General features: G+C 61.9%; 2 protein-coding genes across 5 annotated transcripts in view; one reads left to right on the top strand and one right to left on the bottom strand.

The window, feature by feature from the left end:
- Window positions 1-291, bottom strand: part of Tnip2 (TNFAIP3 interacting protein 2) — a 19975-nt gene extending 19684 nt beyond the window's left edge. Inside the window, exon 1 of the mRNA XM_023724087.1 lies at window positions 92-291. Within this exon, the coding sequence (XP_023579855.1) occupies window positions 92-291 (200 nt within the window). The remainder of the gene's footprint in view (window positions 1-91) is intronic.
- Window positions 74-26607, top strand: Sh3bp2 (SH3 domain binding protein 2). Of its 4 annotated transcripts, none has more exons than XM_023700085.1 (13): window positions 74-157; window positions 18509-18648; window positions 19320-19422; window positions 20257-20374; window positions 20637-20707; window positions 21598-21686; window positions 21871-21939; window positions 22892-23546; window positions 24550-24658; window positions 24774-24829; window positions 25064-25145; window positions 25625-25684; window positions 26056-26607. In XM_023700085.1, the coding sequence occupies exons 2-13, from the start codon at window positions 18513-18515 to the stop codon at window positions 26191-26193; spliced, it is 1686 nt and encodes a 561-aa protein (XP_023555853.1). In that variant the 5' UTR covers window positions 74-157; window positions 18509-18512; the 3' UTR covers window positions 26194-26607. The 4 variants fall into 4 exon arrangements, with proteins under 4 accessions (XP_023555853.1, XP_023555858.1, XP_004624662.1 ...); XM_023700090.1 differs by having other exon boundaries at window positions 85-148; XM_004624605.2 differs by lacking the exon at window positions 74-157 and adding an exon at window positions 12256-12469 and having other exon boundaries at window positions 26056-26193.
- Window positions 26608-27748: the final 1141 nt, after the last annotated feature.

Here is a 27748-nt window from a genome sequence, read left to right as displayed (position 1 = left end):
GCGGGGCCTTGTTTGGGTGGGGCTTTGGGAGTCTAGAGTCCCGAGCGCGGGCGGGAGGGCGGGGCGGGGGATGCGGGGGCAGAAGGCTGACGATTGCGCCGCGGAGGTCGGAGCCACAGCCGGGATCGGGCCCGCCGGCCGGAGCACGGTGCGGCAGGTAGGGCGCGGTGCCTGCCGCTCCGGGTCGTGGGGGGGTGTCGCGAGGTATCCGTCGTGGGGCTGCGGCGGGGGCGTGTGGGGAGCGCGGTAGCCAGAGCCTAGGGCTGGTGGCTGCGCCGGTCCGCGCCCCATGACCTTCTCTCTTCCCGCCGCCGCTCGGGGCCGCGACTCACCCAGGAAGGACCAGGCGGGAAATGTGTTCCCAACTCTTTCTGTGACACTGACTTTATGATCCACCTGTTTGTAATGACTCACACTGGGATGTGAGTGACTGGTAGCTTGAGGGTCTGAGGAGTCCCGGAGGACGGTGGAGGGACGCGAGAATGAGTCGGGGTGGGGACCGCGCGGGTCCCTGACCTAGTAGCGCAGCCTCCTGCTGCTCTCGACCTGATCCTGCAGCCACCTCGGCCACCTTGAGGGACCCTGAAAACTCCACTCCTCGCTGTGGCAACTGTACCTCAAGGTGGCCTTGACCAGTGGCTAGTGCTCCGTGGGGAAGGCTGGGTTACCTGGTGGGCGACTGCTCAGCTATGCAGCCTGGAGGGACTCAGCAAGTGTCACTTGCTCTCAAGAGGATGGTGACGCAGTAGGTGGCTGTGTACCCAGCAGCTAAGGCAAGGCTGAGGGGCTGTGTCCAGGGCTGGGGCAGGACATTGGATCTGGTCAGCTCTGCACAGGCTCCATGCCACAGGGCAGCCTTGTCCTGGCTGGCTCTGGCCCACAGAACCAAGCAGGGACTGGGCTCCTGCCTCTGCTAGATACCCAGCAGAGCCAGGGACACAGGGACAGGGGAGTTCCCTTCACTGCCCCATTCCTTTTCGGGCCCTTGGTCCTGTTTGGGGCATGTCCTGGCAGGGGCTGACCACATGGACTGGTCAATGGCCCCATCCAGGGCCATCTGGCAGGAGGTGTGCTGACAGGGCCCTGGACTTTGGGGCTATCCCTGGCCTACAAGGACAAGGATCGGTCCCCCAGAGAGGGGGGCCTGAGCAAGGAAGAAGGGGGCTCCTGGCTGCCCTGGCCCTTCCTGTTTACACAGACAGAAGACATGGGTGCTGAGTCAGCCCCTCTATCTCAGGTGGACACACACATGCAGGCCTGCAGATGGGGAGCCAGGGACCTTCGGGACAATGGCACCCATGGGGGCAGAAGGGTATCAGGGAGAGCAGGGGTCAGGCTGGGGTTCGGCTGGCTCCTGACTCCTGTGTAAGCAGAGGACTGCAAGCCACTTTCCACCTCGGGGTGGCTTTGAGTGACCTGGGGCTACTGGCAGCATTTTGTGGTTCTCAGGGCTGCTGTGTCCTGGCTGGGCAGCACTGGGGCCAGCTCTGCTTGGCCATGTGGAGGGGACAGGCCAGCCAGGCCTCCCAGTTCCCACCAGTGTCGTCCCACAGGCAGGGGCTCGAGCCCATCAGCAGTGGCCAGCTATGGGGACATCTTGGCACCTCCTGAGCTCTGTCCTGGAGAACACCATGGGTGTCTGTGGCAGCCCCTGCCTGTCTTTCACTGGCTGTCAGCCAATGGCTCTGTGGTAACCCCGGGTAGCTTGGCTGGCACTAGGCAGCCTGGGCAGAGAGGGGAAGTTTGCAGAGAGGAGGCATTGTCTCTGAGCTGGTGTAGACCACCACAGAAACAGGGACAAGGTGGTGCTGAGTGACCAGAGTGGCCCGTGGCTGCCTTGGCAGGGCCTGGAGACTGCCAGGGTGGGGCCTCTCCCCATTGGCCTTTGGGGCTCCTTGTGGTCCAGGTGTGGAGGTAGTCCCATGAAGGCTAAGGGCAGACAAGAAGCTGCAGAGTGACATGGTTGTGGCCCAGGGCTGACACCTCTCAACCCTTACTTTCTGTTCTGTAAAACTGGGTGATGGTAGCCCTTAGCCATACCACAGGACCTGGACTCAGGGCCAGCTCCCCCCACCCCACACACAATCCCATAAGCCCCAGAGGCAGCTCAGGAGTGGCTGGGTTTGGGGCCAGGGGCTGCATAGTGCTTGAGGTGGCAGGGCTCTTGGGGCGGGGCCCCAGGTGCCCAGCTGGCTCCCCCATCCTCCTGCTCTTCCCCACATGCTATGATTTCTGGGGTCCTAGCTCCAAGGCTTCTGGTGTGGTCCCCTGCCCCACTGGATCGCTGACCAAGGCCTACATGGGTGGCCATGGCTGGGCCAGTTATGTTGGATCAGCCTTGCCAGTTACTCTCCTGGATGGTAGGGCCTGGCCCCCTGGGGCAGTGGCCCAGGAAAGTCAACGGGCACCTCCTGCCATCCACACCTGAATTCCCTGCAGCCCAGTCTGATTCCTAGCAGTGCCCTTCTTTCCTCATGAATCAGATGTTTATTAGACCTGCTGAACTTCTGCAGGGTGGGGCAGGCGCTGGCCTACTCCAGCCCAGGGGGGAGGCAGGGTCTGGCCTGGGCCTGCCAGGCTGGCAAGGTGCTGGCCAAGGCGAGGGCTGTGCTCTTGCTGGTGGGACTGAGTCAGCTTCCTGGGCCGCTGTGTTCTCGGCCTGGGCAGCAGCCCACATTTGGGCAGCAGGGCCTCTTGTGCAATGGGGTTCAATCGGGTCCACATCATGGGACGGTCAGGACAGGAACGCCTCCTAGGAGAGCCCTGGAGACTGTGTCCAGGCTTGCACTGGGCATCCTGGCCCTTGACCCTTCCTGGGCTGGCAGCCCCATTTTGTGGAGTTCCTCTTGCCTGGGCGGAGGGGTGTTGCAATCTCGCAACACAGTTCCGTGGCAGTAGAGGGCCCTGTGTCTCCACGCTCTGGGCTGTCCCTGGGGCCTTGCCCTGTCCCAAGCCAGGTGCAGAGGACCGCTGAGGCCATGGCCCTCACTCTGCTGCCCCCAGCCAAGAGAGAGGAAGAGGTCAGGACTGGTCTGGGAGCCTCGAAGGCTGGGTGGACTTTGGCGGTGCTGGGTGAACCCCGCTTTAGGAAGCTGCTGCCCCCAGCCTCTGCCGAGTGGCGTGCTTCCTCCAAGCCCCCAGCCCAGCCTGTGGGCAGTGGGCATGGTGACCTGTGTGCCCCCATCCCCCTACCCCAGGGCACACAGTATAGCTGAACACCAAGCCTTGGGAGGAGCTGGGCACCCCCTGCTGTCCCGAAGCAGGTGGCCCTGGTGGGCTTGGCTGGGCTCCTCAATGCTGGGTGCTGCTCTCACCACCGTGTTTAACTCTCCTCTGATGTCGGGGGCAACCATGCTGCCCTCTTGAAAGCCAGCTGCCCACTTTGCAATTTCCCAGCACATCCCAGCAGGCCATTGTGCTGCGGCTCCAGCCTTGGCCTAGCTCAAGGGTCCCTTCTCCACCCTGTCCTGTCAGGTCTGGCTGCCAGCCGAGACAGGGACCTGTCCACTCTGGACCCAGGCTCGGTAATGTCTGTAACCAGCCGTACAGATTGGAAAAATGAGGCCCAGTGGGAAATGGAACTCCCAGGCCACCTGGGCGACTATACCCAAAGCCACAGCATTGCCTTTTCTGGGCCTGCTCTCCTGAAAGGTGTGCCAGGGCCAGAATTGGAGTCTGTCCAAGAAGCTGGCACCTAAGGTGGGTCCCAGTAGAAGGAAAGCAGGCTCTGGAACCCTGAGAGGACGGGGATGGGTGCTGACCCTCCGGGGGCTGGGCAGGGAGTGTTGGAGGTTGAGCCTTACAGGCAGGGTGGTGGTCCACTGGGTGTGTTGAGTGCAGCAGGGCAAAGGATGGGTCCCCTGGGCATGGGGCCATCACTTCTGTAGCTTGAAACCTGTAGGAGCACAGAAATGACCCCCTGGGGCTGGCCAGGCTCAGATGACTGCTCTGGGCCAGTGTCTCTCACACACAGGAAGTCTAGCTGCATGGGGAATATGAGGGTGGGAGGTGGGCTGTGTAGCAGGGACCCGCTTGAGAACTACTGTGTGGCTTCCCTGCTGACCAGAGTGAGTGACACCCAGGGATAGAGTCAGTCTGCAGCTGGACATGTGTCCCCCACAGTGTACCAATCTCGGGTCAGGACTCTACCCCACTGGTCACCTGCTCTTTGGGTTCCATCCCTCTCCACCTACGTAGTCCTGTCTGTATCCTGCCTGGGGCAGGGAGTGCTGCTCCGAGACCTCACCCTGCCAACCTGTGCCCAGCACTGCAGGCTGGGGCCCTTGGTCTGCACTGGCTCCTGGCCACACAGGGCTTGGGGCTCATCCAGGGTGGAGCCAGAGGGGCAGGAGGCTCTGGGGTAGTGCGCAAGAGCAGGACTAAAACAGCTTGCTGGGAGCCAGCTGAGGGGCTCGGAGAGTATGACAGCAGACTTTCCATTACTGGAGGATGTCACCAGGACAGTCAACTGCTGTGGCTGGTAATGGCTGTGCCCACTCGGGGACAGGAAGCAGTGGAGGGAGGAAGATGGTTGAGGAAGGCTCACTCTGCCCCTACTGGCCCCTTGGCCCTACCCCAGGGGTTCTGCCGGATGCCACGGTTCCTAAGTGGGCAGCTGTTCAGGGCTGGGCCACTCCAGGCCAAGGTCTAGTCCACCAAGAGGCAGGCTGCCAGCACGGAGTGTGAGGTGCCCGGCAGATGCCCCTCATGGGCTTCCTGGGCTGGGAGGAGGAAGAGGGCCAGCAGCAGCTGGGGTGTTTCCAGAGCTCATGTGGGTCTGGAAACACCCATGTCCCCTCCCCTGCCACCATGGAGCTGGATGGGGAGAAGCCACAGTGCAGGGTTACAGGGAGGCCCTGAGACCAGGAGAGAGACAGGGCTGCAGAGGCCTTTGGAGACAGGCAGGGAGGGATATGGTGAGGTTGGGGTGGCCTTGAACACTGGTGGTTTACCTGCTGCAGCCTGGTCCCTGCCCTCCATCCCTGTTTCTTTGCTGGTTTTTCTGTCTGCTGGTGGCAGGCTCCTGGAGTTGAGGGTAGGGCTGTCCCTAAAGTTCCCATGGGGAACTGCTGTCTGAAACTCCTGCCAGGAGCCTGGTGCTGAGCTCTGCTGACTCCGAGGCCGCCTCACCCTGTGTGTCCCAGGTGGGCTGAGCATAGATGGGGCAGCAAGGGATGACACAGCTGGCCAACAGGATGGAGGCCTCCCAAGGGAGCTGAGGCCAAGGTGGCAGGGGCCCCTGCTGGGTAGCCTGCCCCTCTGAGGAGGGGCCGGGCCTGGCAGCCCAACCCAGGAGCCAAGGGAGTGTCGGCTGCAGGAGCCCCACCAGATGCTGCCTGGGGATTGGAGGGCATTGTCACTGGCCTGGCCTTAGGGATCAGGGGAACTTGGGGCGCCCTGAATGGGTCTCGGGCAGGTGAGTCTGCAGTGGGGCGGCATGGCAGGGCTGTGGCAGTGTGAACAGTGGCAGCGTGGTGGGCCTGTGGGAGGGCTGGAGCCCAAGTTTCAGCTCAGGCTCGCTGCTGCGGTGTCCAGGGAGAAGGCAGCACAGAGTGGGGGCAGCCCTGCAGAGGGCAGCCCAGGGCTGAGGAGCTGCCCTCTGCACGCCCCTCCTGCCCAGACCCTGGTCCCCCCTGGGCCTCTGAACAGGGGTGGTGAGAGGCTTCTGGGAGCATCCAGGCGGCCCCTGCAGCGGGCCCCCTAAGTCACTGTGTCTGCGCCCAGGTCTGGAGGAGGAACAGGCTGCTCTCGGTTCCCTAGCGTGGTCTGCCCATGCCTCCTTTGCCCCTCCCCCTTCTCCTTGCTTCTGTCCAGCTAGAGGCCCCGCCCTGGGGTGGGCAGGGCCCCCCCCCATGGGGCTTAGGGGCGGGATCATCACCTCAGGTCCCTCTGGTGGCCTATAGGTGACTCTCCAGGAAGGAACCAGCAAGAGGGCAAAATGCACAAATCCTGTGGCCAGGCTAAAATTTACTAAGGAGTGGCCAGGCTCGTTGGTGCATGCCTGTGGTCCCAGCTTTTCTGGAGGCTGAGGCAGGAAGATGATGTAAGGCCTTGCATTCACGGCCAGTTTGGTCAACTTAGGGAATACTCTTTTTTTTTTTTTATATATATATATATTTGGTTGTTACAGGGTCTCACCACAAAGCTCAGACTCATAGTGGTCCTCCTGTTTTTTAGCCTCCCCATCTCTGAGATTACAGGCATGCGCCGCTACACCAGGACTTTGGCCAGCTCAGCCCACCCTGGGGGCAGGCCTGGTGCGGCATGTGGTGTGCCGGGGATCCAACCGCGGTCCCTGTGCTTGCATGAGCTTGCCTAAGTAGGCGCTTCAGTCCGCTGAGCTATCTCACCAGCCCTCTGAAATACTATCTTTAAAAAAAATCACTAAAGGAAGAAAAAGAAAAGAAGGCTGAAGGAAGGCTGGGGATAAAAGCAGAGTGAAATGGCCCGGCACAGGGGACAGGGATGCAGCTCTGTCAGACGGACAGGTGAGGGGACCGGGACCCACCGCAGCCTGCTGAACTGGGAGCACATGTGGGCGAGATGCTGTGAGATGCCAGGCTAAGCACGTACGGACCCCAGGAGCTGCTTGGCTTCGTGTGGCCCAGGGGTGCCACCATGAGCACAGAAGCCACGAGGAAAGGAGACAACAGAAATCAAGGCCACTGATTGCCTGGTGGCTGTGACAGCCCGGCCACGGTCCTGGTATCTGCAGACGCGTGCCTGTCCCTCTATCTGAGCACCTCTACCTGCCAGCCCTCACCCGGCTCACTCGTGGATGCGCTGCTCCAGGGACGCAAGCTGCATGTGCACATGGTTGTGGCTGGGCCACGACATCACAAGGACGTGAGTCAGAGGTCGCTGCTTCCTTGACAGCTGGTGGCCGAAGGCTGCTGGGCACCCATGGTGTGTGCAGGAGGGATGGCCCCAGGAAGGGCTGGTGGTGGCAGCTTCTGCCCCTCGGCTGCTGGGAAGGGAGAGATGGACTGGTAGCTGGGCTTGGGGACATCCTGCCCTGTGTGGGTCCCTTGTCCAGTCAGGGTCAGCTTCAGGCTGACCTTGGGGGAAGCCACCTGTGCTCTTGGTCCTGACAAATGTGTCCAAAGATTTCATGCTTACCCACATCCCTTGGGCCCTGGAGGCTGAGGAGGCTCCGACTTGGTTACCACTCCTGTCCTCACGGTGTGGATGAGGACACCGAGGCTGGCGCCCTGCATACAAACCTGGGTATCCAGGGATGAAGTGGTGAAGCACTCAGGGATGGAGGTTTGATTTCATTTATCTGACCAGCCATGCCTGGGCACTGTGGGGAAGAAGGTGCCCATTACTGGGTATGGACAGGGTCTGCTTATGCTGCAGGGTGAACAAACCTGTGCCCATTTCATGCTGGGCATTTCAGGCTCTGAGGATGAGCAGGGATGGGCACAAAGGTCTCTGTCCCCAAGAACTGATGCCAGGGAGGCGAGGAGTGAGGAGGGCACAGGGTAGGCTGGGAAAGGGCCAAGAGCAAAAGAGGGGTAGGTGCGCCTGGGCAGAGGATGCTGCAGGGGCGAAGGCATGGAGACCAGAGGAGCTGGCACAGAGGTGAGGGGACCTATCCAGGACTCGGATCGCGGTTGCCCCCAGGACATCTTCAGGGGTGGTCATGGTAAACAGTTGTTCCTGGAGTTAGCCTGCCCCCACAACCCGAGGGCTCCTCCTTCTCAGAGGGAAAACTGAGGCTGGAGTGCCCCCCCCAGTCTGGGGGGTCTAACCATGGTTAGATCTGCCACCGTGGTCTGAGGGTGGAGCATCTTTTTCTGAGGGAGCTGGTGGGTCCGGCAAGGCTGAGCACCAGTCTCGGGGGCAACTCAGAACCTGCTGAGCCTGAGGTATCAGGTGCCCTGTGGCCGTATTGAGCAAGGCCCACGGCAGCACCCAGGTTGAGAGGTGGCTACTGTCAGTGTTTGTGGTGAACTCGAGTGTGAATCCCGGGACAGCTGTTTTTGCAGGCTGAGCCCTGGGACCAGAGATTGCCCCGCCATCCCCACCTCACTGGCTCCAGGCTGACCCTGGCTTCCCCAGTCCCTTGCAGCAGCCAAGGCACTGTCCCTCCTGACCTGGCTAGAGCTCCACACTAAGTATGAGGGTTGGGCCTCTGCAAGAGGAGGGCCTGGTGGGCATCCAGGGACTCCAGGACTTGGTGAGGCTTCTCTGGGGACAGTGTCCCGGAGCAAGACACCTTACCTACCCCTGCCCTGGTGCGGGCTGAGCCGGGCCTACTTGTGGACCCTGCGCTGCCGTTGGCTTCTTTGCCCCTGAGGCAGGAGTGACAGGGATGGCCTATGCCTCAACTCTGAGCCATGCTTAGGCCCTGGGCCTCTCAGCCCTAGCACTGTGCCTTCCAGGGACACTGGCCAATGCCTCTGCATCATCCTTTCTCTGTTTTGCAGTGCATAGCCCGGCCAGTCCTATCCGGAGGCCTCCTCACCCTTCAGCAGTCCCAAGTTGTGGACATGAGGTAGCTGCAGCCTGCTGGACATCAGTCCTTTGGCTTCCTTCGTGCAGGTCTAATGAGCTTAGTTACGTTGGGAGCCCCAGGTTTAGGGAGGTGGACTGGCTCTCGCCACCCTAGGGGTGGCCTGTCATGGACAGTCATCTTCCATCTGATCATCCTTTAGGGCCCTGGAGATTCAGTGGGCCCCCGGCTCATGGGGAGTGCTGGGGACACATGAGGTGCCACTAGGAGGCAGGGCTGTGCCTGGGTATAAAGATTCTGTGATGAGAGGCTGGGTGGTTCTCAGATGCAGAGGCAGGAGGAACCAGTAGGAATGAGGCAGCCGAGGCCCGGGGAGGGGAGGGTGGAGATTTGGGTCCAGTGGAAGCGGTCAGCTGGTCTTGCAGGATGGGTGAGCCCGGCAGGTGTGGGGCAGCTGTGCCCGGCCGGGCTGGCGGTGACCCCGGGCATTGGGACGAGAAGTGCAGAGTGAGGCCTCTGGGGGCTGTGCACACCCAGGGAGGGAGGGGCCTGCCCAGCTGCACATCAGAGTCAGCCCCTGTGACCGCCACCGGGAAGCATGTCGGACCTGGCCAAGCAGGCCACGTCCTGGGGCGCGAGCGTGGGAAGCCACTCAGGCTAGCTTCCTGGGCTGCCACAGCCAGTCAGACACATGGGTTGGAAACAGCCAAGGCAACTTTCTCTGCCCTGGAGGCCACAGGTGCTGAGCCAAGGTGTCAGCACATGCTTTGGGGCTCTGTGGAGGACCCTCCTTGTTGGTCCACTGTGTGTGTATGGAGGGGCGACGGCCACCAGTGGCGACCTGGGCCCAAGGCCTATCATTTGGGTACCACTATGTAGATGGCCTTCTCCGGCTGTGCAGTGTTTTCTGGTCTCCTGCTCTGCCAGGCTAGGGATTGAGCCCAGACCCTATTTTTTTATTTTGAGACAGGGTCTGACTAAGTTGTTCAGACTGGCCTGAAACTCACAATCCTCCTTACCCTCCCAGAGCCCTGAGGTTATACCATGAGCCACTACACCCAACGCCCTCTGTCAGTACCTTCAGGACCCACTTGCTTGGCGCAGGATGACGGCCTCAGTGCAACCACCTCCGAGGGGCTCCGGACATGGCCATGACTTTTAGGGGCTTCTCTTTCATGCTGCTATACCTGGTGGCCCTAATCAGGGCCCTGCCCACTAGGGCACCCGCCCTCTGTCCAGGACCAGGGTCCATCGTCCCCTAAGCCTTTCCTCATCGCACAGCATTGGGTGCTGATCAGCTCAGCTGCAGAGCAGACGTGAGCCCCCTGGACAGAGCTGCTGCATTCGCCCTGGTCCAAGGGCTTGTGCTTCTCCCCGTGGGTGCCTCAGCCTCCCCTGGCTCAGAGCCCTCCAGAGCCTGAAGGACCCCAGCCTGCACACCTAGTGCCCCAGGTACTCCTCCTGCTAGCTGGCAGTGTCAGGCTGGCTGTGGGGGCCTGAGTGCCAGGAGGTCGGTGCCGGTTCCAGGACACACCTCCCTGGCCGTGGGCTGAGGGAGCGCCTTCCTGTCTGACTCTCCATCTGCTGGAGTGCAGGGGACAGCTGGACGGGCTCTGCAGCCGTGAGTGGGGGCGAGGAGGGGGCTGTGAGGCCCTCTGTGCCAGGGCAGGGCCTGCAGTTCCCACTGCAGATAGCGCCTCTGGGCTGGGGGTGCTGCGTGCTGGGCAGGCTTGGGCCTGGTCCCGAGGTGAAGACTCTCTCTTGCAGGCTGACCCGCAAGCCCCTCTGGCCACCACTCAGCCTGGTAAGTGCCCTGTCCCTGAGCTCAGGGGAGCATGGGGCTGGCAGCTGAATCTGGCTGCTGAGGCACCAGTCCAGGCAAGGGAGGATGGAGAAGGACAAGGGTGCCCAATACTAGTGATCTCAGCTACACACCAGCTATCCAAATCTCCTTGCTGGGATAAAGAGGGCTCATTGCCATTGTTACCAGAGCCACATGAGGGTCACCAAGTCACCACCATGGGGCAGGGTTCTGAATGTTCTGTGTTCAGGAACAGGAATGGCAGTGTTGTTTGGTGAGGGAGGGGAGGTATGTGGCAGGCACAGGGAGAAACTGAGACTCAGAGCCAAGGGGCCTGCACAGGGCACACATCAGCCTCAGGGCCCCAAAGCTGTGGTTTGGAAAGGCCAGCTGGGGACCCTGTGCAGCCATTCCTTTCCTCTATACTGTGAGCCCTACCTTGTCATAGGAGGTCCTGCCCTGCCAGCTCCACCTGGGCCTGACTATGCATGAGGACACTGGTGGGACGGGCAGGTTGGTCCGGCTTCTGCCTGGGCCTGAGCCTCGTCCACACTCCTGGTGTGCAGGAAGGGGGCTCGTCCTCAAGACTGGCTGCCAGGTGGGTTCCAGGAGTCCTGTTCTGGCTGCCTCCTGCAGCTCACCCCAGGCTGTCCCCATGGTGACACTCCCCAGCCTGTGTTTGGCAGACTCTTCCCCCTTCTCCCATCCCAGGCCCCTCTCCAGGCCCAGAACCCACAGGGCCCAGCTCCTGTGCCAGAGCCCGCGGTTCCTGGGCAATCTCTCCTCTGAGCCACCCCCAGGTACCCCTGCTCTTAGAGGGAAGAGGCCTCCAGTGATGCCCCTCCATGTCGCCCGCCTGCCTGCCTGCCTGTCTACCTGCCGCTGGTGCCCAGCCTTGTGCTGAAGGCATGGCCTGCCACTGACGGCCCCTGGGCATTGAGCCTGGCACAGGCTGGGGAATGCAATGCCAGTGCCCACCCCAAGAAGGCATCATATACTTGGCCCGGGGCCCACAGCTTCTGGGTGCCGCAGAGCTCTTGGCAGGGCTGGGGCAGGGCCCCAACACCAGCCCTGTGGTGGGGTTCCCCAACAGCCAGCAATGGGGTAGTGTGTAGGGCCATAAGATAGGAACCACAGGCAGAGATGGAGTTGGCACTGCATGGCTGGGGCACCTGGTGGGTGAAAAGGCCCTGCAGTGCCCAGGGCCCGTGGTGTGTGGCCTCTGCCACCCTCAAGCCCTCCTTTTCCCAGCCGCCTCCTCCCCAGGCACTGTCCTTGCTGGGGAAGGAAGGCGAGGCAGAGATGACAGGTGTGGACTTCAGTCCCTGTCTCCAGCCTCCTGGCAGGGCCTAGCTGGGTAGGGTGCTGGGCTTAGTGGGCACAGCAGCTTAGGGCCTGAGTTCTGCCTGGGGCCAGAGCAAGGGCCGGGGTTGCTGTCCAGAGCAGTGTGCTTTCCAGCAAGCTGGATGTCACAGGGCTGGCAAGCGCCGGGACACACGGAGGGCTGGGAGGCAGCCTGCAACCGTGCTCTCAGGGTCAGAGGCCACAGAGTTGGCCACCTGGAACCACAGATCCCCTGTGCAAGAGGCTCGGTTGTCTGTGTGGCTCAGAGGGCAGAGCAGGCAGCCACATCCCCAGGGGAAGGAGTGTGCTGGGGCAGGAGGAGCCCTCAGCATGGGTGTCAGCGGTGGTTCTGTGCTGGGCCCTAGGCCTGGGGAGATTTGGGGTTTGCTGGTACAAACCTAAGCACACAGAGGTGACTGGGGAGGGGTGGGGAGGAAGGAGCTTCCTGGGGTGGGGAGCTGGCCCCAGAGCCCCAGCCAGAGCTGTAAGTGTCAGGAGCAGGGGTGTTCGCCCAAAACCCGCAGGCTCAGCACCCTGGGAAGAGGCAGCCGTTGGCCCCAGCTGGCTTCCGGGACCTCGGGGGTGGAAGGGAGGAAGTGCTGCTCTTTGGGCAGACAGAGAGCTACTAACAGGAAGCCCCACTGGGGAGGAAGCCCTGGTGGCCACAGGCTAGAGCTGCAACAGGACTGAGCCCAGTGGCACAAGCTGAGCAGCGGCTGAGGTGGTCGGAGCCCCAGCCTCCTTCGGGGGATGTGCGCTGCAGGCTGTGTCCAGGGCCCCTAGCCCATGACCTCACTGGGCCCCGGGACTTCACCCCCCAGCAGGCTCTTGGGCCAGAGAGCCATGTGCTGGAGCAGCACCGTCAGGTCAGCTGGGCAAAGGAAAGGGTGGAGGCTGCGGGGCTCCCGGGCAGGGCCGAGGCCTGGGAGGAGGAGAGCCTGTGGGGAGAGGGCTCCAGCTCGGCGTGCCCAGTGGAGTGGGTCCAGATGCCGCCAATGTCCTGCTGGGGGGCCTTGGGGTCTGGATACTGTGTATGCGCCCCACCCAAGTCCCTGGGTCTGTGGTCTGTGCTGGGGACGGAGGGAGCTAGGTGGCGTTCTGATTCCGTACGGAAGGGCTGTGCTCTGGACCTGCCCAGGAGCAGGGAACCTCCCAGGCTTCCAGACCTGCTGGCTGGCGGCTGTCCTCGTGCAACTCAGGCTGGCCATCTTCCCCAGCCCCAGTGGGGCCACTCTCCTGGCTTGTCACTGGGCTTTTTTTATTTTTTATTTCTCTGCCCTGCATCTTTGCACTGAGCTACATTTCTAGCCCTTTTTATTTTGAGAAAAGGTCTTACCAAGTCGTTAAGTTGCCCACGATGGGCTTAAACTTGAGATGCTCTTGCCTCAGCCTTCCAGAGTGGTGGAAGTACAGGTATGCACCACCATGTCCAGTGTCACTGGGCCTTACTAGGAGATTTTAGTTTTAATTCTCACAGAGAACAGTTCTGGGAAGAGGAAGGATGGGAGGAAACAGAGGGGAGGATGTGAGGGGCAGCTGCAAGGCCCTGTGGGGGCACCTGGCTGGCTCATCCACAGCAGCCTACCACTGTGTGCCAGGAGGGAAGTGGTGGGCCAGGCGGGGGCAGGGTGACAGGTACGTCACCAGATACTTGATGTCTGGCTTGGGGAGGCTCAGCTTCTCAGCTTGTGGGGACCTCAGCAGCACGTGGGGATGGCTGGTTGGTTGTTTGGGGTGCTGAACTGGGGGGTCCTGAAGGGCACAGAGCCAGGCTGTGGGGAGCACCAGGGTGCCAGGTCCTGCGTCCACCCTCCCAGGGCTCTTGTCTGAAACATAGGTGAAGCCCAGATCTCACCAGGCCTGAGGTCCAGAGAGAGGTTCTGGGGACCACGCAAGCAGTCCTGTCACCTGTGGAGCTCAGGCAGTGAGTGTGTGGGTGCATGTGTGTGTGTGTGTATGAGGGCATGAATTCACATCCCTGCCTGTGCGCTCTCGTGTACACTGGTACGAGTCTGAGCGAATGAATGTAAGTGCAAGTTGATGTGTGGACGTGAGAACTCAGAGCGTGTGAACAAGTATCCATGTGTGAATGTGTGAGGAGTGCGGATGAGGCGGTGTGTCTGAGCATGGGGGTACATGAGCATTCGCGAGTGACCTCGGAGCCTGAGCTGTGCACACAGCCCCAGCCCCGACCCTGGGGCCTGAGTCCCTGACACTGGCCACCCGGGAGCTGGCCCCCACCACAGCCCGGGCCAAGCCTGCAGGGGTCAGAGGGGTGTGGAGCCTGCCTGCCTCTTCACACCAGCATGTGCATGCGAGTCCTGCTCTTTCCTGTGGGTATCGTGGGTGCACCTTGTGGTGAGGACCACAGATCCTTCCAGGCTCAGGGGCCCTAGTGGCCAAAGCCACAGAACCCGCAGGTAGTGGGTGGGACCCATGAGGCTGTGTCTGGGAGCCAGGGTCACCTAAGCCAACAGCATACACTCTGAGAGATGGTGAGGGGAATGGACACGGGGGTCCCAGGCATGCTGCCTCCCCAGTGGCATGCACACAAACACACACAACTGTCAAGTGACACACACGCGTCACTTGTATCTTGAAATGGCTCATGGAACCCTGTAGTAACCCCAGCCTCAGACCCCGACACTGGTCCTGTCCAGGCTGCAGCCCCCCAGCTGCAGGAAAGGGCCACGCTGCACAGCGAGTCAGGCAGGGAGTCCTGACCTTGCACCCCTGACTTGCTGGAGTGCTTAGCCCCCCACCCAAGGTGTTTGAACTCTCAGGAGTGGACTCTGTGAGGCCGTCTGTCGCAGGAGCAGGACTAGGTCTCCACTGTGCCCTGCCAGTCTCCTCCTGCCGTGGATGAGTGTGACCCAGCAAGCTAGTGGGGAGAACTTCAGGGGTCTCCAGGATGAATGGGTGGAACTGAGCCACCAGGTCCCAGTGCCGGGTGCCCTGGCCCTGTGGGGAGACAGCAGGGGGGCTGGCAGTCAGCACTCCGAGGCTCCCACGGCCTTCCCAGCAGCACCTGCACAGCTGGCATCTGAGAGCTGCGTGCACGTCCCCAAGTTGCATGGTCATCATGGCCGGGGCTGCCCTCAACTCTGTACCTCTTCCTCTTTCCACTTCAGCCTGGCCTGGCACTGGGCTCTGGGCAGGCCCCGGTCTGACTCACCCTCTACTGTGGGACACCAGGCGGGGCTCCCCCAGATGCCCATCCCCAGGACAGGGCTGTGACATCTGGCGCTCCATTGGAGGGACATTCCCAGGGGAGGAAGTCCTGACCCCCCCCCCCCCGGGGTGAGGCAGCGCTCCCTGAGCATCTTCCTCTTCCCACAGAGGGTGGCGGGTCGCATGGTACATGCATGCAGGGACCCAGGACTCTGAAGCTATGGGGACCACCTGGGAGAGGGGCTGCCTGAGCGGATGCTGAGCCAGCCTGCACTGGGTCTCAGATTCTCGGCCTTGTCCCACACATGTGTGAGTTCTAAGAATTTTTTAGTGGATTCTGTGGAATTTTCTCTGCATAAAATCATCTAAGCTGGGTATAGGTATACACACTCTGGGAGGCTGAGGCAGGGTAATTACTAGTTCAAGTCCAACCTGGGCAATTGATTTTAATGAAACCTGTCTCAAAATAAAAATCACAAAAGGTCTGTAGACATAGCTCAGTGCAGAGACCCTGGGTTCAGTAACCAGTACTGCAAACAAAAACAAAAAAGCAGATCTGCGAATATTCCCTTTCCTTATTCCATCCTTTCTTCCTTTCTAGGCCAGGTACTTTCCTTTTCCCACCTGAGTATGTGACCTGTGCCTCCAGTGTGGGGCTGAGGGGCCAGGTGAGCTGGAATGGTCACAGGCACCCCTCTTGGGTAGGGAAGCTCTCTTCTGGGTGTCATGTGCTACTCTTGGGAAAGATCATGGGAACTGGTCAGATGCCTTCTCTGCGCCTCTTGGGAGGTTGATGTAGGTCTTGTTTGTATTTTATCAATGCAATGAATGACATTAGTTGAATTTGAATATTAAATCGACCTTGAGTTGCTGGGGTTAATCCCGGGGATAAGGATGGAGGTGGAGAAAGGACATGGAGAACCCTTCCTCTGTGCTGCTGGATTCAGGGCTGGACTTCTGCTGAGGAGAGTTGTCTATCTCCACCAAAGAGTTTTTTTAAATTTTGCTTTTATTGGTACATGTGCGCAGCTCAGTGCCACCTCACTGGGGGCATTAGAACAGGTGCACAGCATTAGGGGACACTGAGGGGCGAGCTCATGGGACAGGTGTATTTCAGAACAAACCTGCAGAGGACCGCCCGACCCTGGGACAAGACGGACGCCCTGGTACAGGCCGAGGGGGCTTTGCAGGGCCCAAGCACAAGGGTGCTGTGAGAGAGGCAAGGGTCAAGGTGTGGCTTGCGGGGGAGAGTGCAGTGAGAAAGGGTTGTGGCTCCACCAGGGACCGGGCTTGAGACAGGACCGCGAGAGGTGGCTGTCAGGAGCCAGGCTGAAGGGTGGCAGAAGTCTCAGTGGAAGCGTGGTCACCAAGCCTTGTTGACTGGGGGATAACTGTCCTCAGCATGGCGTAAACAGCCTGCAGTGAGCCTAGGATGCGGTGGCCACACTCCTGCACATGCATTCATTCTTACGTCCGTTTTGCCCTCCTCACTCCCTGCGCTGTCTCACGGTCTCCTTGCTATTCCAGAAAGACCTATCTCCCTACCTCCCGTTGCCTACCTCCTGTTTTGCTCTTCACTTATTCTTTGGGCTTCTCATCCAGGAGAAACCTTGCGGTATTAGCGCCCGCAACGTTGTGGCCTCAAGCTGCACCCACTTTCCTACAGACAGCAGGGTAAACACCACGCTTTCTTTGCCCGTTCACCCTCCAGTGCACACAGGCCACTTCCACGATGTAACTGTTGTGAGTGGTGCTGCTATACATGTGGGTGTGCACGGGTCACTAAGGTAAGAAATGTGGTTCCAGTGTTTTCCTGTCTTGCACTGTCTTCCTGGTGTGGGGTGGGGTGGTGCTGGTCTTCTGCTTACTGGAAGACTTTGTGGGGGCTACAGTTGCAATGGGGTGCTGCAAACAGTGGATGGGGGGCAGATTCTTGTGGGGCCTGGGTGACAGCTGGGCCATGAGGAGTCCAGGGGCTGAGGGAAGATGGCTGGGTGGGAGAGGCTGGGAGGGTGGAGGAGCCATTCCCTGGGGACCACGTAGGAGACAGGCAGGATAGCTGAGGGGGGAGGCCTGGAGAGAGATGCCCGGCGGTGAGGGAGAGGGCAGGGGACCTGTGGTTTGAGTCTGGGATGGGGAGACTGCTGCACACGCGCAGGCAGGGCAGGGCAGGAGGCCCCAGTGTGAACGGTGGGAGCCTTGGGGCAAGAGAGGGAGGAGGCAGGAGGCTGGGAGCTGACTGGGGACGCATGTGCCCAGGCCCTGACTCTTTGGGGGACTGGGGTGACACTGGCAAGGTGGCACATACCCAGGGTACTGCCAGTTTACAGGGTGATTTTGAGTCTGGGGAGGGCGGGGCGGTAGAGCCGGGTCATCCCGGCTTCTGGAAGGATCACAGGTTTTGGGGTGTCCTTGGGATGCCTCAACAGCATCCGTGCTTCCTTGGCTCGGAGCTACTCTCCTAGACGTGGGCTTCCCATCTTCCAAAAGGCTTGAAGGAACCGAGGCCCGAGGGGCGGCACCGGCTGACGTGGTGGGCGGGTCCCTCACCTGCCCAAGGGCGGAGCCGGCCCAGGGTCCCGGGAAAGCGGTATGGCGGGCGCGGGGTCCCGGCCGCGGAGCTGGGCCTGCCGGGAGGGCGCTGAGGTGGCCGCCGGGGGCCAGGAACCCACACCGTGTCGCTGTTCGAGGGGGACGAGGGCGCTCGCCGCTCCCCGGAAGCCGGCGCCTGCCACATGGACGCCGTGAGTGTGGAGACTGACCCAGGGTGCAGGAGGGGGACCCCGGCTTTGGCCCCTGGGTGGCCAGCCTGCTTCACCAAACCAGATCCCAGAGCCCACGCCCCCGAGCCCCGGGGTCAGCTCCGAGCCGCAGGATCGTTACCCGGGACCCAGAGTCACGGCCCCCAGGCGGGCTGTGGGAACAAAGGCGGGCGTGGGCCCTGGGTCTGGGGGCTGTGCGCCAGGCAGGGCTGCGTCGCGGGCGCAGACCCCGAGGACGCTAGACAGGGTCCCCCTGCCCGGGCTGGCGGGGCACGGGAAGTGGCTGGTGTCGGAGCCCCTGCCCCTCCGGTGTTCCTCTCTAAGGCGGGCTTTGTGTGCGGAGGGATCTGGCGGAGGACGTCCCTGGCGCAGCCTGCGATCGGGCGTTGTAGAGAGACTCTTCCTTGTCCCGGGCTGGAGCTGGATCTGCCAGAACCTTGGGCGCTTGGGCCTTCGGGTCCGCCCCGCTGCTCCGCCTCAGAGACGCTGGCTGCAGGCTGGCCCACTCCTGGGCCAGGACACAGCACAGTAGGGAAGACCCCAGATGTGACTGGAAGTGCAGGCGCCTCACAGCAGCGGGGACGCGGAGACTCAGGGACTCTGCATGCTGGCCGGTGTAGGACTGAGGCAAAAGCTACCACCTCTGGGCAGCCCACCTGGCTTCCTGTCTGGGGCAGGCCACCTTGAGGGACCATCTGACATTAGGCCTGATTCACCCACATGGGGGCTTCATTGTTACTGTACCCCAGTGCTCCATGGGCCGTTCGTGTGTGCCGTGGACGAGTGGTGATAAAGTGACAAAGCTGCAGCACCGGGATCAGTCCAAGGGAGCCAGGCCCGTCTGCCAGGCCAGTGGCCCTGTCCCTGTGGGTCTCCAGAAAGTGTTCCCTCCTCTCAATGCTGTGACAGGCTGGAGCATGGCAGTGCCCTGGATGTCCCAGCCTGCTGAGCCTGCTCTTGCTCCCACTGCAGCTTCATGGCAGCTGAGGAGATGCACTGGCCAGTCCCCATGAAGGCCATCGGTGCCCAGAACCTGCTGACCATGCCTGGGGGTGTGGCCAAGGCTGGCTACCTGCACAAGAAGGGGGGCACCCAGTTGCAGCTGCTCAAATGTGAGTCCCAGGTCACAGGTACCACCAGGGGTGGGCAGGGGACCCAAACCCAGGTCCCATTGTGCTGCAGCTCCTTGGGCAGGGGCACATCTCTGCTTCCTCCTGTGGTGGCCCTCAGTTTCCCTTTCTTCTCTGGAGGGTGGTGCCTCGGGTGTGGCAGGGCCCAGGGTGGTGCAGCTGGACCTGGGACAGAATGATGTTAGTGCTCATACTGGGTGGTCACCCAGCACATGGGGAGATCATGTGCCAAGCCAGGAGTCCACTGGGTGTGGGGACAGCAGGTCAGAGGAGAGGGTGCCTGAGGCACAGCACCAGGCCTTGTCCACCTTTGTGGTGGCCACAGGTGTGCCGCCCAGGACGCCCTAGCCCTGCACAGTGGGGGTGCCCAGGTTGCCCAGCATTTGTGTGGGCACTGATTACACAGGGAGCCTTCAGGGAGGGCTGCTCAGGTCTGAGCTTCATGTTTGGTGTGACTGCCTGGCTGGGTGGTGTTGGGGCTGATGGCACTGGCTCAGCAGCCTGGGAGGAAAGAGCCTGTAACCTTTCAGCACAGGGCCAGGCCTGCCTCGGCCCTCCTTGGCCTTCCTCACAGGGACCCAAGAGCTCGTTTCCCCAGAGTGGCCAGCGTGCCAGTCAGGTCCTTGGCTCAGCCGACCACCCACCATCCCCAGGGCCACTGCGCTTCGTAATCATCCACAAGCGCTGCGTCTACTACTTCAAGAGCAGCACATCCGCCTCCCCACAGGGCGCCTTCTCGCTCAATGGCTATAACCGGTGAGTGGCCCTCAGCCCAGGTGGCTGTGCCCACCCTGCCTACCCGAGGGTTGTCTTGGCTTTTCTGATGCCCCTGTTCACTGAGCCTCTGTGATGGCCTCAGTTTCTGCCCCATGCCAGGTCTCGCTTACCTGTGGTCCAACTTGTGCATCTCTCCTCCTCCTCCCCACCACAGCCACTCTGCAAGGACTCTGAACCAGCCTAGGCCTTGCCCAGTCTCCCCACTCCAGGTCCTCCTTGCCCACGGGCCAGGGCTGGCACTATCTATTGAGCAGCCCTCAAGGGCTTCCAGGCCAAGGGGCTGGCCAGGCCAGAGCCCCGTGCACTGAGGACCTGTGGAGCAGGGTTCAGTGCTGGTGCTGAGCCCTGCGCCCTCCCCATCCACGGAGGGCCGAGCCCCTCCTACCTGTGAGGCCAGTAGCGACAGCATCAGGACAGGCCTGGCCTGGGTGCTCATTCTGTCAGTTGCCACTCCAGGCTCTGGTGTCCACACTGGCCACCAGTAGAGGGCGCCATGCCAAGAAGCCAGCCCTGTGCAGGCCTCTGGTCCTTCTCTGGGCTCTGGCAAAGGCAGGGAAGGGGCTTGAGGGCATTGTGGACAATAGATGGGCTTCCCTAATGGTAGCTCTGGGGCTCCCTGTGGAGTCACTCCCATGCCCCAGATACCCAGCCTCAGGCCTGTACAAGCTCACATGAACTCGGCCCAGCAGCAGCAGCAGCAGTGGCGGCAGGGACCATCCAGATCAGCCCCCATCCCTCCCACTGCAATGCTAGGGATGGTCTGTGAGGCTGCCCCTCACAGTAGGAACCCGAAGGTGACCCTTGTGCCCTCAGGGTGATGCGGGCAGCTGAGGAGACCACGTCCAACAACGTCTTCCCCTTCAAGATCATCCACATCAGCAAGAAGCACCGCACGTGGTTTTTCTCTGCCTCCTCAGAGGACGAGCGCAAGGTGAGCCAGAGCCGGGTAGGACAGCCTCAGGCACCTGCAGCCACTCGGACGCTGCCAGGGAAAGGCCTGTGGATGAGAAGTGGGCGTGGCCCAGGGGGTCAGGCTGTGCCAGAGCCACACAGCCTTGCTGGTCCCAGACGGCTGGCCCCTGACCTGGGTGGAACTGTGGGATGGGAAGGGAGGAGAGTGGAGGAGGTCCTGCCCTGACAGCACTGTGCCTGCTTCGTCCCGCGTGTGTCCGCTGCACCCTGGCTGACCACAGAGTTGGATGGCCTTGCTGCGCCGGGAGATCGGCCACTTCCATGAGAAGAAGGAGCTGCCTCTGGACACCAGGTAGGCTGGGGTGTGACTGGCTGGTGGTACTTCCTGCGGTCTGGTGCCCAGTGCGTGTCTCTCCAGCTCTGGGGACATGGCCCAGAATCCCTGGTGAAGGACTTTTCTGGGGTGCCAGGCAGGTTCCTTGCCTATGGGAGTGTGTGCTGTGTGTGGAGCCCATGTGTGTTTGTGAGCCCTGCCTGTGTAAGCTGTGCGGGGGTCAGCTCATTCAAGTGTGTGAACCCACGTGAGCGTGCCTGCCCTCCGCTCCTGCCCTGCCTGTCCCCGTCCCCGTGCTGCCCTTTGGGGGCTCCCACATGGAGGTCAGCTTGTTCAAGTGTGTGAGCCCACGTGAGCGTGCCTGCCCTCCACTCCCGCCCTGCCTGTCCCCGTCCCCATGCTGCCCTTTGGGGGCTCCCATGTGGAGGTCACATGTATTTCTGAACCCCCAACGGAGAGCCCCCTTGTGAGCAGTCCAGGGCTTTGGGGTCCTCACTGCACAGCTCAGCTGAGGCCTCGGCAGCCTCACCCGTGAGATGCCCCGAGAGAGCCTCAGGAGTGGTGGGGGGTAGTGAACTGTCCCCCTTTCGCAGTCAGGAAACAGGCACACTCACCTCGCTCCAGGCTTGTGGCCTGGGGCAGCTCTGAGTCACCTGAGACATCTGGGCAGTGGCAGGGCGACGCGTGGGCGCAGTCCTGAGGTCTCTGGCCAGGTGGGGCACCCCTGGCATGTGGCCCCCAGAGCCTGGACTACACGTGAGTCCAGGCCCATCTGTTGCTGCATGTGCACGTGAAGCTGTGTGCCCGTCTGCGCGTGCCTGTGAGTGGAGTGCATGTCTGTGGGACGGTCCTGTGTCGAGTGCCGAGGCCCTGAGTCACTGCTGGCCCTTCTCCTCCCTGTGTGTCAGTGACTCCAGCTCGGACACAGACAGCTTCTACGGTGCAGTGGAGCGGCCCGTGGACATCAGCCTCTCCCAATATCCCACAGACAACGAAGGTGAGGCTGGCGCCTGCTCTGCTGCCACCTGAACAGCGTGCGTAGCTGCATCCACTCTGTCTCCAGGCAGAGGGACAGTGCCTCCCCACTGACCTCCATAGCCGGTTCCTGTGGCCTAACCTCACCCCACCCCCAGCCCTGCCCCTGCCCCCCGATTGGGCCTCAGCTTCCTCCCTCTTCCCAGATTATGAGCATGAGGATGATGATGAGTCGTACCTGGAGCCTGACTCCCCGGAGCCTGTGAAGCTGGACGGTAGGCGGGGCAGGGCCCCGGGGTCTCCAGGTGGGTGGGAGGTGTGGGGCCTGGTCTCCTTGCTAGGACCCACATATTAAGAGGTTCGGAGCTGGTGTGGTGCCTGCTGTAATGCCAGCGCTCTGGGAGGCTGAGACATGGGGTTGCACACTCAAGCCTAGTCTGGGTGATCCGCAACTCAGCAAGACCCTATCTCAGATTAAAAATATAAAGGGCTGGGAATGTGGTTCAGTGTGAGGACTGTGGGGGTCGACCTCAAGTACCACCAAAAAAGCAAAAACTAAAATAGATAAAAAATAACAATGAATGTTCAGAGCCTCTGCTACCTCATGGCTGCCACCCACAGCTCAGGCAGTCACCCGCGGGTGACGGGTGGTGCCAGGCACGTCTGTCCTATGTCCTGCCCCTCACTCTGCTCCTCTAGTGACCTCTGTTCCCTCCATGTCTCGCTCCTCACTGGGGCCTGGCCCCGAGGTGCTCCAGCCCTGGGCTCTCCACCCGCTGCCCTTGCCTGTGTCCCGGCTGCTCACTGCCCACCCAGTCCTCGCAGGCTGCAGGTCTGTTCCCTCGGGCTGTCCCTGAGCTCCTGCTGGTCCTGGCCTGGACCTTGCCCCTCCTCTTCCTTTCTCCCTTCTCCCCCTCACCTTGGACTTGCGCCTACACGTCCCTGCAATGTCGCCTGGACGTCTCACAGCAATTTTAGCTTATTATGAAGAGACCCTGGCCATCCTCTTCCCCCTGCAAGCTCCTGGCTGGCCCTTGACTCTCCTCTACCCTGGCTTAGCCACCCCTGGAGCCAGGTGGCCGCCACCAGGCACCTGGGTTTTAGGGAACTGAAGGGGCTGCAGGGCCAGGTGGTAGGCTGCGGGGTGGGGCTGGGCTCAGGTGAGCAGGCCGCGGCCTTCTGTTCCCACAGAGGTGGTGATACCGCCCTGTGCCCTGTGCTCCACAGACCCCCTGACTCACCCTCCGGCCTACCCGCCGCCCCCCGTGCCCTCGGCCCGGAAGCCTGCCTTCTCTGACCTGCCTCGAGCTCACTCCTTCAATTCTAAGGGCTCAGGCCCACTGCTGCCGCCCCCACCCCCAAAGCGTAGCCTCCCCGACACCAGTGCAGCCATCGAGGATGCCAAGAGGGACCCACTGGGCCCAAGGTGGGCCGAGTCTGGCCTCAGGGTGCCCACCACCTCCCGGAGGATGAGTGACCCCCCACTCAGCAGCCTGCCTGCTGGGCCCAGCCCGTGGAAACCCCCGTGCTTCCGAGAGGGCACCAGCCCCAGCCCAGAGCCCTGGACACTTGGCCATGGGGCCAGCACTACCTCCAGCTGTGCCAGCACAGCTGCTGCCACCTCCAGGAACTGTGACAAGCTCAAGTCCTTCCACCTATCCCCTCGGGGGCTGCCTACCTCTGAGGCCCCGCCTGTGCCAGCCAACAAGCCCAAGTTCCCAAAGATAGCTGAAGAGGGGCCCCCGCGGGAGGCAGCCCAGCCTGGCCTTTTTCTGTCCCCTGTGGCCGCCAGGCCCCCCGCACTGAAGCTGCCCTTCCCGGACACCACTTCTCGGCCTGCAGTGCTGCCCCGGCCAGAGAAACCACGGCTGCCCCATCTCCAGTGAGTCTGCATGCGGTGGTTCCCGCCTCCCCACCCAGCGACCCCACAGGCCTGCTTTTGGGCCTGTGGCCAGCTGCCCACACTGGCATCTGAGCCCCAAAATAGTGGGAGGAGTCTCTGGTGATCCCAGCCTGCCTCAGGGGCATGGGGATGCCCAGGGTTGCCCTGTGGCATGTCTGTCTGGCCTAGAGGACCGTGGAACAGGGACAGGGTCACAGTGGCCTCAGAGATGCCAGCCTCCTGGAACCCATGAGGGGCAAGCAGAGGGGACAGCCTCAGCTGTGTCTGCAGGCCCTGCCCAGGGCCACGTCTCAGCTTCGAGCCCTGAAGGTGCCTTTGTGTCCTTCCCCGGAGCAAGTGGCTGGAATGTGGTGTGAAGCGGTGACTCAGCCCAGGCCATCTGGGCTTCCCGCTCTACTGCAGGCTGATGCCCGGGACCCAGGATGTCCTCCATTCCCTTGGTCACTCCTACCAGGGTTCCTCCAACATTTCTGAGCCCCTGCCACTGCTGGAAAGAGCCAGGAGCTGCCGTGTCACACATGTCCTTCACAAGGTGGCTCTGCTATCATTTTGCCAGTCCTGGCTCTGGCAGATGCCAAGGGACATCATCAGGCGCCGCCTCCCCCATGGGCAGTAGTCCTGATGGAGAAGAGCACCCTACCCTGGGAGGGTGCAGGGTCCTACTGCGGTGCCCCTTGGAGCTGGGTTGCATCCTGTGCCAACTTCTGTCTGCTCCCTGTGGCTGAGAGGTGTCTGTCGTCCCACAGATGGTGACGCCTGAGTTCCAGTGCTCAGGACCCTTGCCAGCATCCCTGGCAGTCCCCTGCTTGGGTTCCCAAGCCTGCTCCCCTCTGGGTCAGTGGGCACCAGGCTCAAGGCTCCATTGCCCTGCGGATGCCTGGATTCTTGTGCCCAGCCTACGGTAGCCACGTGCATAAGGAGCGAGAGTGGCCTGTCCGCCCGGCCAAGGGAGACGTAGTCCTGCCTTCTCCTTTGCCCCTAGGCGGTCGCCACCTGACGGGCAGAGTTTCAGGAGCTTCTCCTTTGAAAAGCCCCGGAACCCCTCACAGGCCGACTCCAGCAAGGAGGACTCGGATGAGGATTATGAGAAGGCAAGGCTGGCAGGAGCTGGGCAGGAGGGGCTGCAGGACAGCTGGGCTGTGCAGGGTGGCAGCACTGGGGGGGTGGGAGCTGGGCACCAGCGCTGACCTCACGGCGACCTTTCAGGTACCGCTGCCCAACTCGGTCTTCATCAACACCACGGAATCCTGTGAAGTGGAGAGGTCAGTATACAGCCACCTGGCGCCCGAGGGGCTCGGGGGATAAGCTCCTGCCTCTCTGGCCCCCGGCGTGCTGGTGGGCAGTTGCCGGCTGGGCACACAGCCCAGGGTGCAGCCGGGTAGGCCGACTACCCTCTCCCCATTCTTTCGGGGGGGGGGTGCAGGAGGCCTGGGGTGGTGGGTCCAGTACCCTGGAGTGTCCAGCAGGTTCACATCCACTTGGCTGTTTGGTTTCAGGCTGTTCAAAGCCACCAGCCCCCAGGGAGAGCCCCAGGACGGGCTGTATGGCATCCGGAACTCCTCCACCAAGTCGGGCAAGGTAGGGGCCGGGCTGTGCACACAGCTGAGGCATGGTGGAGGTGGGCTCTGCAGTCTGTGGCTCTCTGCTCTCTGTGCGGCCTCCTCAGCATGTAGCTGGGCTGCCTGTGAGCCCCTGGCCTTCAGCAGCCTCCCTCTCCTTAGGAGTAAAAGGCTTCCTGTACATGGGGAGCCCTCAGTGTGTCGGGGGCTGGGTGCCAGGACTCAGTGACAGGCAGGGCTGGGGGTCCTCAGAGGTCAGGTGGGCCAGCACCGCCCAGGTCCCTGCAGGTGTGACCTTGCCAAGCGGTGCCCTCCGGTGTCAGAGGTGGCTCTGGGCACCTGCCACTCAGGGCACACTTGCTCACAGCAGGGCCTGCAGCCCCCCTCACTTTGCCCAAGATCCCACCACGCAGTCTGGTGTACCTGGACCCAGGGCCCCCAAGCTAGGCCCTGCAGCCTCTCGGCTTTGCCTTCTGCTTCAGGCTTCCTTCCTTGTAGGTGTTAGTCGTGTGGGACGAGTCCTCCAACAAACTGAGGAACTACCGCATCTTTGAGAAGGTGAGGGACCAGGCTCTGCTGGGGGTGACCTAGGACTGGGACATGGGCTCAAGAGGGCCTGGGTGTGGCTCCCCACTGGGGTGCATTAGGCAGCCCGGATCCCATCCCCTCCCCTCTTGCCTGTGCCCAGGGCTCCCCAGTGGGGCTGGTGATCAGACCTACACCCTGGCTTTATTTACACCTTGCTGAAGCGCCTAGATCCAGGCTCCCTGTTGGGTCTCTGGGGGTGTAGGGAGTGGCTCAGGGGCACAGGTCAGACTTTGTCACTGTGATTGCTGACGGCGCCACTTTACAGTTGGGACTGTAGGTGGAGAGATGGGCTCAGGTGTGGGTGCCAGGGCCCGCTAACCTTGCTTCTCCCGGCACCGCAGGACTCCAAGTTCTACCTGGAGGGTGAAGTCCTGTTCACCAGTGTGGGCAGCATGGTGGAGCACTACCACACGCACGTGCTGCCCAGCCACCAGAGCCTGCTGCTGCGGCACCCATATGGCTACACTGGGCCCAGGTGACACTGTAGGGCATGCTGCCTTGCACAAGTGGCCACAGGATCCCGGCCCAGCCGTGCCGATGGAGGCAGTCTGCGTGGGAGGCTGAACAAGGAGGGAGGCTGTGCTTGACACTGGGCCCCCAACGGACAGACAGCTTGTGGACCCTGGCCAGGGGCCACCCAGCAGGCCGATTCCCAGCCGGACCCAGCTGTAGCTCTGGAGGACTGGTCAGCTCTTGCTCCCAGCTGGATCCGGCTGTGGCACCTTCAGAAGCCTGGGGCTCCAGGACAGAGTCCTGCCTCACTTTCAGGATGGAATGAGTGCCAGGCTGGGCTAGGGCAGTTGGTGGGGCTGGGGCTAGCTCTAGGGCCCCGTGGTGCATGCGACTAGGCTCCCCACAGAACCAGTGCTCCCAATAAATCCAAGACAACTTTTGCCCCGTGGTGGCCTGGCTTGATCGGAAGGAGGGGCTGGCTGTCCTTGGAAGTTGAAGTGGGAGGCAGCTTATAGGGCTCCGAAGGTGGTGTCCCCAGCTGCTGAGTCATGCAGGCTGCACCGCGAGACAGCTCGGCCTGCGTGCAGCAGTCCACTTTTAGCCTGCATAGGGAGCCCTGGGCCCGTGGTGGGGTGCAAGGCTGAAGGCCCCGCATCTACTTTCACACTGCTCGCTGCTTTGCCCAACAGGCATTGAGTGCTTCGGTGCCCAGCCTGGTGCCTGCACGGGTTGTGGGTTTGATCAGGAGCCAGGGCAGGGACAGCCAGGTGTGAAGTGCCCGCAGTGCAAGGTTCAGCGAGCAGGGACTTGAGAGAGACTTCTCAGAGGAAGGAAGGCCCTGCACAGGTCAGGGGTGGGTGAGGCTGCCCAAGTCCTCTGCATGCCGCCTGGCTCAGGCCCGATCCTGCTGTGGAATTCCAGCAGGAAAACAAACGCACCAGGGTCAGGCTGGGCAGGAAACCAGGGTCATCTGCTCTGTGCTTTGTGGTGGGAAAGGAGGAGGTATTATAAGGGAACCCACACTGAGGGCTGCCCTGTGGCCACCCGTCAGTGGCTGGCTGTCCAGGACGAGGGCCTGGGGCCTGTGGTTTACTGAAGGAATAAGGTTAGCAGCCCTGGAGGCCGCGTGTGCACCAGGGAGCGCAGAGCAACAAAACGCCTGGAGGGCGGCAGTAGTCACCTGCTTTCGGGAACCAGCACACCAAGTCCCTGCAGCTGTTCACTCCTCAGCCTACCCTAGAGCAGGGTTGGTGCACCATGGTGGAGCTGTGCACAGGGAGCCTGGATGTTCTGCGCTTTCCCTGAAAGCCAGCGGGTCTCCTGCCTGTGCTCAGGATTCTGTGCCCTGTCCTCGCCTGTTAGGGGCTTGGGGTACCACTGCGCACTGTGGCCACTGTCCCACTCCAGGGGTGCTGACGAGCTGAGCGGTGTGCTCAGCAGGGCGCTTGCCTGTGTAGCTAGCTCAGGGGCTCCTATCCCAGGTGAGGGCCCTGGGCCAGAAAGGCTGTGGATTGCACCAGCCTGTGGATGCTGCCCACGGCCCACCCTAGGACCTGGCTTAAACTTGTCTCACATCCTGGG

This window comes from Octodon degus, unplaced genomic scaffold (assembly GCF_000260255.1).
Source record: "Octodon degus isolate 3935 unplaced genomic scaffold, OctDeg1.0 scaffold00006, whole genome shotgun sequence".
Classification (NCBI taxonomy): Eukaryota; Metazoa; Chordata; class Mammalia; order Rodentia; family Octodontidae; genus Octodon; species Octodon degus.
The sequence above is the reverse complement of the archived record's forward strand: the minus strand, read 5'-3'. Positions and strand labels throughout refer to the sequence as shown.

Bases quoted from the DNA above. Each gene is read 5' to 3' on its own strand.
- Sh3bp2 (XM_004624604.2), top strand. From the start codon at position 17,367: ATGGCGGGCGCGGGGTCCCGGCCGCGGAGCTGGGCCTGCCGGGAGGGC. The intron at 17,519-18,508 runs GTGAGTGTGGAG...CTCCCACTGCAG, and splicing joins GCGCCTGCCACATGGACGCC to CTTCATGGCAGCTGAGGAGA. The intron at 20,375-20,636 runs GTGAGCCAGAGC...GGCTGACCACAG, and splicing joins CCTCAGAGGACGAGCGCAAG to AGTTGGATGGCCTTGCTGCG.